The sequence below is a fragment of the Oreochromis niloticus genome, linkage group LG5, assembly GCF_001858045.2.
Source record: "Oreochromis niloticus isolate F11D_XX linkage group LG5, O_niloticus_UMD_NMBU, whole genome shotgun sequence".
NCBI lineage: Eukaryota > Metazoa > Chordata > Actinopteri > Cichliformes > Cichlidae > Oreochromis > Oreochromis niloticus.
In genome coordinates this window covers 28,396,787-28,405,804 of record NC_031970.2, presented here as the reverse complement: position 1 = coordinate 28,405,804, position 9,018 = coordinate 28,396,787, and the positions used below count along the sequence as shown (strand labels likewise).

The window sequence follows — 9,018 nt, the reverse complement described above, 5'->3', positions numbered from 1 at the left end:
CCAACAGGCCCGCCACCATTCTGCTGCCCCACACTGTCACCGCACTCCTCCACAGGCGTTCACACAAAAGTTAATTGCCTGGAAGCACGGGGCGCAGTGTTAATGACAGTGACAACAATAATGACCACCAAAGTGAGCACGTGACTGGCTATTTGCTGACACTGCGAGGACATTTAAAATGCTTAAACCAGCTTTTTTTTCGGGTGGTGTTTTGTTGTTGTGAGAGAGGTAGGTAAAAGGTAATAATAAGGTCTGGCTTGCCCTCTTGGAAAAGCTCCAGGGCATCCACAAAGAATTGAGGGGAAGAATAGCCTGACCCTTAAAGGCTTAATCAGAGCCTCATGGGTCATTCGCAGCCATTATGAATAATGCATAACATAAAACCAGGGCTTGAGTTTGATTGCCCTTCTACACTGAAAATCTGTGTTGCTTACATGCTCTCCTTCTGGCAGATGCACTGGCCCTGCTAAGCACTTTCCCCACACAGTCTGCTCTTTATCTTGACGAACAGCCCACCGCTTGACCTATTGCAAATGACCACCTGCAGATAATGGCCACTGCCTTCTGTCAAGACTCCCAACTTGATTATGTAATTAAACTGCCCCCTTATTCCATATAACCCATGGGTGTTTCTTGACTGTATCTGAAGAGTCACACAGTACTGAGTTTGCTATAAGCCAGCTAGAGAACAGCATCATTCATGCACAGAGGGGCTCTATACCCCACAGCATTTCTGCTCTCAACCAATGTCACTATTGTACAATTCTGGTACAGAAACAGAGAAATAATCTGAATGTGACAGGCTGTCTTGACCCTTCATATCAAATGGTTAAGAAATGCTACAGCCTCATTCTTTTGCACTGCATGTGAAGTATAGGAAAGCTATGCATTAAGTCACATTAAGTCTACTGACATGTGATTAAATTAATAATAATAACACTAACTGTATGTATTTTCCCTGCTTTGTGAAATTTTTAATCCATCCATCCATCTTCTTTTGCTTATCCAGCTAATGCCTGCAGTTGAGCTACAGCCTACCATAGCTGCCATAGGGGAGAGGTGGAGTGTATCCTGGACAGGTCACCAAATCTAGTTGGATACAATACTGGATACAAATAAAAGTATCCACAACAAAAACCATACATTTTATACAAAATATGCAGGGCCCCCTCAGTGCCCGCAGAGCCAGCCAAATGCCTGCTGGATCTGCAACCCTCCAAGACTTCTTGGATTATCTAATTTCTCAGCAAACAGGTTTTTGTTTTTTGTAGTTACTGGGAAAAAAATATATATGACAATAATCCCAAATACATAAATCTAGTGCTACTGATTCCTTCCCTGTATGCATACTACACAAAGAGTATTGGATGTCACTGTCCTATATGAGATGGATGACACGGAAATCAAAATTCATCCTTAGAAATGTTTATTTAGAGATGGAGATGATGACAAACAGACATCAATGTTAAATGCCAATGCTTTACCAGTGCTTGAAATAAACCATCACCCATACAAACGTGTAAATACAGTCAATAACGACCAAAAACAAGAGCCACTTTAGAGCTATCTATCCAACTGAGTGCTTATAAATTGACCACAGAGTGCATGTCATCACTAACAACCTCGCCATACAGTCATCATACAATTATTTAGAGGAGATCAGAGCAGACAAAAAGAGAACACTTGGGTGCAATCTTCATCCATTACTGTCAAGATGTTTCCTTCTCAGATGCTTCAGCTTTGGCTCTTTCTATCTTGCCTTTTTCTCCTTGGTAGTAATCTGATTCGATCCAATCTGGGTCATCAGAGAGCTTGACGTAGATCTCCCCGTTGTTCTCTGTGACTGTGTGCGTTCTCTGCTTCACACCCTTGGAGTACCATCTGGGCACAGGTGGCTTTTCCTTGGGGTTGGTCCCTTTGTATAAGCACTCCCCTTTGGCTAGAGTGAGCTTGTACTTATGCTTCGGACAAATTATGCACAGCTTGCCATTAATTTCCTGCATGTGGACAAAAGGCAGGTAAATGACCTTGTCTGTATGTCATTTTAGGTTTATTTGCACTATAACATAATAATACAATATCGTCACAGCCTCAGCCCAGCATTTGCCTTTAGTCATTTTGGTGCAGATACAAGAATATGTTAAATCAGGAATGAGGTAATAACTTAAGCCAAGGCAAAGAAAGTTTATTTATATATCACCCTCAAATGCTATAGTCATTCAAGGTGGTTTAAAGGGGAAAAAAAGAAGAAAAAAGAAATAATAACTATAATAATACAGATACCAGATTACTTAAAAGCAGTAGTGATTAATAACATTTCTTAAAAACAGCCAAGGTTAGAGAAGATCTGACCTCAGTGGTAGTTAGTTCCAGAAGTGAGCAGTGTAACTGCTAAATGGCTTATCACACTGATTAGTTTCAAATCCATGAACCACTAGAAAGAGTTATTATAGTATTCTATGTACTAATTAGTTTTTATTTTTATTTAGTTTTGATTTTTTTGTGTTTTATTCGGTTTATTTTTTATTGTTTGAAAATGTTAAATTAGTTTGGACTGTAAGTGATACTTTATGGGGGGCATATGTCAGAGACAAGATTTAGGAAAATGAATACACGCATTACAAAAGAAAATACACAACTTTTTGAAACCAGTTGACTCACAGTTTTGTATGTAGATATTCATCTCAATAAAAATGCCTATCAGTGACTCCTCAGGCAAGTTGTAATAAGATTTTTTACCAATTAAATTAGAGCTTTGACAAGCAACCTTGTATTCTTGAAAGATGTCACTAAGAGGAAGGATATCCATGTGAAATAAGAGGGGCCCAAGAATTGATCCGTGTGGGACTCCATGAAGCATTGGGCTTTCTCTGTTTCATAAGCATCAACAGAGACAAATCTTTAATGCATGATTTAAATCGTATAAGAATCGTTCCTGTAAGACCCACCACATTTTCTGAACTGTCTAATAGTGTGTTATGAGCTATGGTATTACATACATAAAATTTGCACAGTACCAGGGTAGTCAGTTTGCCTGAGACTGTATTCAGGTGAATATTGTTTTATACCTTCATGAGAGCAGATCCTGTCCTGTGGTGATGAAAGCCCGATTGAAAGATGACATAATAACAATTAATATTCAAGAAATTACTAATTTAATTAAAAACAACTTTTCTAAATAATTCTACCAATAAATGGAAGGTTAGAAATAAACCCATAACTATTAAGTGCAGCAGGATCCACATTTCTCTTTTTCAAGTGGGGTGGACAACTGCAGTCTTTGATGATGCAGGGAAAATACGAGAAAGGAACCATTCCCAGTTTTCAAGAGCTCAGCGGCTAAGCTGCTGAAAAGTAGTTTTAAGATGTGGGGAAGTGTATTCAGACAACAGGTACTGGGGTTAAGCTGAGGCACTATTTGTTTAAGGCTTTTGTAGTGAATGGCAGTAAATTCAGACATGAAAACTGTGTTAAGTGTTCATGTCATGGTGTTTAGTTAAATTACTGCTTGAGTGATTGTAGAAGATATTTGCTCTGATATTTTGGAATGTTGTCTTGATCTAACCCTTGTAATTTAAACCTGAAACTCACCTCAATGTCGCCGTTGTTCAGCATTCCTCCAGCATCTGCCGAAATGACGGAGTATCAGTGTATCACAAAATAAACAAACACACTAACATTTTGCTAAAAAGGAAACACTTTCCAGATGACATGTGCTAAAATGTTCAATAATTTATTAATGAAGTCCAGTGTTAAAGGTCCCGGTGTATTTCCTCTCTCTGCAGTGACCACTATGAGTTTTTCACTAGAAAAACGGCACTTACGGTAACAGTAAGAATCCATAGCATAGAAGACTCCCTGGTGGTAGATAATCAGTATATCCCGATCTTCTATTGTTCTGAAAGACCGCTTTGCTTCAATAAGTTCATCCTTCTTGCCCACGAAATGGAGGCCTCTTGCTGACTGCTCGTTCTCCTCCATGTGTCTGCCAAATGTTGCTTTGAGGTCAAGAAGGTCATATCATAATTTTTCAATATGTTAATCTAAAACTTTCCAGTACCAGTTCTCAAGGTTGTGTGTATTTGTCCCTCCATCATTCTCACATGTGGGCCAAAGTGACTATGGTGTATTTTAGGGTAAAAACTTCCACTGAATCCACACACGTAAAAAAGTGTGGGCTTTGGATTCGTCACTGGGATTATTGTGTTGGCACCTCACATCACAGTTGTCAGCTTAAATTAAGTCCAGAACAACTCAAGAACACTCAAGTAAGAATATTTCTTGGCACTGATCAGCTCTGCTCCAAACACACCAAGGCCCTGAGATTTAAGCCCTATTATCTGTCTCATGATTATTTGGTATCCATCGTAGTATAGAAAAAAAAGCTGCTGTGCTAAATACAAGAGAACAGTGATTTCACTAAATGAACCTACATGAACTGGCACAAACTGTATGGGAAATACAAAAACAAAAAAACTGACAGATTCAGCTGTCATCATTCAACACAAGAACGGGTTATTGAGAGATCAGAGTGCTACATCATCTCCACGTCTGATCTCCTTGTAGGCAGCATATACCAAAAATATCTGAATGTGAGGATGATTCATGTTCATGTATAGTGGAGTGGAATAATGAGCCCTACACACAGGATGAGTAAGCACAGTAGTAGTAGCAGCGAAAGTCACATGCCCTGAAGCCTGTGGCCAAAGCACAGCCAGCTGAAATGAGCGAAATATAATGAAATATCAGGAAGAAGAAAAGTCTTCAAGTGATCCTTTAAGGACTTTCAGTACCTCTGCGCCCCTCTCTCTCCTCATATGGTGGTTTTGCTTCAAAAATAACTCATTTTACTTTTGCATCGCCTTACCTTGAAAGTCAGCCGCCGTATCTCCTCTGTCAAGCTGAACAAGTGTACTGCTGACAGCCCAGGGTTGTGTGGGAAAAATGGGGGCTCATCTCTATTATCTTCAGACACAAGCTGTCTGTTGGTTGGTCCTACACTGGATACATTTCTTATCAGTTTCTCTCAGGCACAACAGCTACAAAGATTGTAAAGAAATGCGTACGTGTTGGTTTAAGCGTTCACTGGGAGAGATTTCTATCATTTTCTTTAAAACGAAAATCTAGTTATTTAAATCACATATAAGTACATTTAATTTTTTATTTTTATTTTAGTCCAATGCGTTCAACTGCTTTGGGATTCACCCCAAAATTAAAATAATTCAAGCTTAATTATCAGTAAAACGAGCAGTAACGGTGGTGGAAAGTAGCTTTATAAAATTAGGAGATAATTTTTTTTTTTATCAAAACTGGCTTTTATACTAGTGTTTTGATTCTACAGCTGGCTGACGCTATTGGTCAGAGATTTTGTTTTTTTCATGTGAAAGAAAAATATAATGTTATATTTTACATACATGCATTATGTACAATACATTATTATTAATTAATTATTGACTTAATAACCGGTTTGTATAGTAACATTATATTATAGAGACAACAGAATATTTGCTAACAGGAACAATTTAGTGATGTAATGCTATATTAACATACGTTATATAAGCCAATATTAGAATACTTTTTATATTTATTGATTGGTTTGGACTTGATTTGATAATTTTTGGTGTTCTACAAACCGGAACTATCTGTGTCATTCTTTGCGGAGTGCCCGGACTATTTTCTCGGCGCTCCGCTCTCTCTTCCTTGTCAAATCATTCACTGTGAGTAGTTTGTGCTGGTTTCTTGAAAATAATTGACTTATAATGGCTTCGTGCAGTGTGTGAGCATGAGGTGAAGATCAGCAGTGTGTCCGGTGGAGCAGAAACATCCACAGTGATAAGAGAGACCATAAAAGCGGCGGTTGAAGCTCATATTAGGCTTCACATCTGATTTGAAAGCTAGCTAACCGTGTGCTGTAAATACTAACACATTTCTTTCCGTCAGTAAATATTTAACCGTCGAGACTGTGTTTTACAAAATAAATCCATAGAATCTGTTATAGAATTAGTCTTTAACTGTGGCTTGATTTTAAAATAAATATATAAAAGAATTAGTCATCCCGCAAAGCTACATTTCAAAACCTGTACTGAGCTGGTTTAGAGTGTTTATAACTATTTTCACAGGACTTAGTACCACATGTACAATAATAAATGTTCCCATCATTCCTCTTTACAGTAACTAACTAACAAAAAGCGATATGCACAATTTGCTAGTACTGGGTTGAACCCCCTTTGGTTTTCAGGACTGCCTTAATTCTTCTATGGGTTATGGTCCATAACGTTAATTTCCTGTTCCAACATACCCCAAAGGAGCTTTTTTGGCCATTCGAATACAGTGAACAGCCTGGCTTAAAACTTGTCATGCTCAAGAAACCAGTTTGAGATCATTTGAAGTTTGTGATATGGCACAATATCCTCCTGGAAGCAGCCATCAAGCGATGGGTACACAGTGGTCTTAAAAGGAATGACGCGCAGGCTGTGAAGTTAAAATTGGTACCAAGAGGCCAAACTGTGGCAAGATAATAATTCCCACACCATTACACCATCACCACCAGCCTGATGCATGGTTGGATCCATGCTTTCATCTTATTTACATAGAATTCTGACCCTACCATTCAAATGTTGCAGTAGAAATCGAGAATCATCAGACCTGGCAACATTTTTACGGCCATCTTCTATTGTTCAAGTTTGGTGAGACCGTGTAAATTGTTGTTTCAGTTTCTTGTTCCTGCTTCAAGGTTTGACATGCTGTGGATTTAGAAATGCTCCTCTGCATACGTTGGTTGTAATGAGCAGTTATTTGAGTCCCTCCTGTCAGCTCAAAGGAGTCTGGCCATTACTCTAAACTCTGGCATCAGCAGAGTATAGTCAAGCAGTGAACTGCCACTCACAGCGTATTTTCTGTGTTTCAGACCATTCTCTGTGAACCGTAGAGATGGCCTTGTGGCAAAATCTCAGTAGATCAGCAGTTTCTGAAATACTCAAACCATCCCATCTGGAACCAACAGCCATGAAAAGCCACTTAAATCACCTATTCTGACATGCACTTTGAACTTCACCAAGTCGTCTTGACCATAAAGTTGTGGCCACGTGATTGGCTAATTAAATATTTGGATTAATACAGTTGAGCAAGTGTACTTAACAAAGTGGCCTGTGAGTATATGTACATTTGTCTGTGTTAATATTTGTGGGCATGTGCACCTTATCTGTAAAATACACATTTATGTAACAAATGCAAAACATGATGCATAAACAACAAAAAATGACTAGCACTGGACTTTTATTAAGGCACTGTTGAAAGAAATGTTATATTTTAGTTGAGTGCAGGATGCCTGAGTTTGTGGTTTGACACTTTAAATTTGTTCTATATCTGCTGTTATAAAATGTTGTCATCATCCAATAAAGTCCTTAGTTTTCTGGAAAGCGAACACAAAATAACAGAGGAATTGTGTTTGTGTATAAGTTGCTTTAACAGGAAGATGGTACTGCGAGCCTGTGGCTTTATCATATTTCGCCGTCTAGTCGGCCGCATCCCTTCTCCAGGCAACATCGAGTATCTCCTCCTGCAGACATCTTATGGGGAACACCACTGGACGCCACCGAAAGGTGTGTTTAAGAAACACTAGATTGATTTTTTCTTCATTACAGAAAGTCACACATTAATGAGTCTTTTTTTTTTCTAATAAATTCACCATAAGGTCATGTGGACCCAGGTGAGGATGACCTCACCACAGCACTGAGAGAGACCAAGGAGGAGGCGGGGCTGGGGGCAGAGCACCTGAAAGTGATAAAAGGCTTTGTTCAGGAGTTGCACTATGAGGTGCGTGGCAAACCCAAAGAGGTGCTGTACTGGTTGGCCGAGCTGAAGGACCCAGGGACTGCTGTGACTTTGTCTGATGAGCACCGGGATTACCGCTGGGCCCAGCTGGAGGAAGCCTGCACTCTGGCCCGGTACAAAGACCTGCAGGACACACTGAGAGCAGCACACAGACACCTAGAGGCATGTCAGGACAAACAATGATGTGTCACAGAGGAGAGGATCATAAATGGGAAGTAACTGCCTGCTGGTATGTGGGATTGTACCTTTTTCTGGAAGAGCATCTGTTTTGAAAGCACTGCTCCTAATTCCTTTAACTGAGTGAGTCTGACTTTCCCTGCCTTGTCTTTCTTTAAATACTTTCCAGAACCTTATGTAAGAGAAAGACTCCCTTAAGTCACAAAAAATCACAAAGAAAATAAAATCAACAGTTGAATACTAATTACTGCACAAAAATACGACTGTGCCCTTGAATCTCCTTAGTAATAGGATTAAATGCATAAATGATGCGTTTTTGATTGTAAATAAGCTGTATTGCAGGTTTGTGCATTACAGCTGTTTTTTTTGGTCATTTTTTTTCGGTCTGTCTCCAGTTTGAATTAAATTTAGACCAACACAGAAGTTTTCTCCTACCTTTGATACTTACTCAGCTTTACATCATTTCTGAATGGATTGTTTTGTCTTTTGTTTTTTTAAACATGTATTACAAAGATGCAAGGGGATACTGGGCTAAAAATAGAACAGTCGAGTGAAACACTAATGATAAAAATAAACTGTAAACAGCAGATGCTGCCACATGGTGGGGACAAACAGTTTTTTTTCTCTAAAGCTGCACATTTGGTATCACAAGCATAAAATAGCAGCACATAGCAGAGCAAAGACAGCAGCAGCAGATAACTAACATCATCATTGTCTACATTAAATATAACAGTTGAAAAAAACAACATATTTGGATCTGAATACATTTATTTGCTCAGAAGCAAATGGTGAGAATAAACATCCTTTTCTTGGGTACTGCTGCTCTTTTATATAAGTACAGTTAGACAGTCTGCTCTGGATTTCACGATAGAGGATTATGCCTTTGCTTGAAAGGATAAAATGAGAGTTTTTGAGGAAAAAAATGTGTGCCTTCAACTCAAGAAGCAGAATGGGAGCGCTTATGGTTTTAATTACCTGTCATCTGTCATTATGAAGACACAAGCGGGC

At 38.9% G+C, this 9,018-nt stretch overlaps 2 protein-coding genes across 4 annotated transcripts; one reads left to right on the top strand and one right to left on the bottom strand.

Moving 5' to 3' along the window:
* Positions 1–1,409: 1,409 nt before the first annotated feature.
* On the bottom strand, positions 1,410–5,077 carry rfesd (Rieske (Fe-S) domain containing). Of its 2 annotated transcripts, none has more exons than XM_005450343.4 (4): positions 4,868–5,077; positions 3,825–3,985; positions 3,592–3,626; positions 1,410–1,997 (listed from the first exon to the last, which is right to left on the bottom strand). In XM_005450343.4, exons 2-4 carry the CDS (start codon positions 3,979–3,981, stop codon positions 1,710–1,712), a joined length of 480 nt encoding a protein of 159 aa, XP_005450400.1. In that variant the 5' UTR covers positions 3,982–3,985; positions 4,868–5,077; the 3' UTR covers positions 1,410–1,709. The 2 variants fall into 2 exon arrangements, with proteins under 2 accessions (XP_005450400.1, XP_005450401.1); XM_005450344.3 differs by having other exon boundaries at positions 3,825–3,998; positions 4,868–5,073.
* Positions 5,078–5,577: 500 nt separating this feature from the next.
* nudt2 (nudix (nucleoside diphosphate linked moiety X)-type motif 2) lies at positions 5,578–8,597 on the top strand. 2 transcript variants are annotated; one of them, XM_003442703.4, is made up of 3 exons: positions 5,578–5,717; positions 7,459–7,601; positions 7,694–8,597. In XM_003442703.4, exons 2-3 carry the CDS (start codon positions 7,475–7,477, stop codon positions 8,014–8,016), a joined length of 450 nt encoding a protein of 149 aa, XP_003442751.1. In that variant the 5' UTR covers positions 5,578–5,717; positions 7,459–7,474; the 3' UTR covers positions 8,017–8,597. The 2 variants fall into 2 exon arrangements, with proteins under 2 accessions (XP_003442751.1, XP_005450402.1); XM_005450345.4 differs by lacking the exon at positions 5,578–5,717 and adding an exon at positions 6,906–7,148.
* The last annotated feature ends 421 nt before the right edge of the window (positions 8,598–9,018 follow it).

What these genes read in the sequence shown, in the direction of transcription:
- rfesd (XM_005450343.4), bottom strand. Translation starts at nt 3,981, where the DNA reads ATGGAGGAGAACGAGCAGTCAGCAAGAGGCCTCCATTTCGTGGGCAAG. An exon ending in TATGGATTCTTACTGTTACC is followed by an intron (nt 3,627 to 3,824) that starts GTAAGTGCCGTT and finishes TCATTTCGGCAG; the next exon opens with ATGCTGGAGGAATGCTGAAC. An exon ending in TGAACAACGGCGACATTGAG is followed by an intron (nt 1,998 to 3,591) that starts GTGAGTTTCAGG and finishes GTCCACATGCAG; the next exon opens with GAAATTAATGGCAAGCTGTG.
- nudt2 (XM_003442703.4), top strand. Translation starts at nt 7,475, where the DNA reads ATGGTACTGCGAGCCTGTGGCTTTATCATATTTCGCCGTCTAGTCGGC. An exon ending in CCACTGGACGCCACCGAAAG is followed by an intron (nt 7,602 to 7,693) that starts GTGTGTTTAAGA and finishes ATTCACCATAAG; the next exon opens with GTCATGTGGACCCAGGTGAG.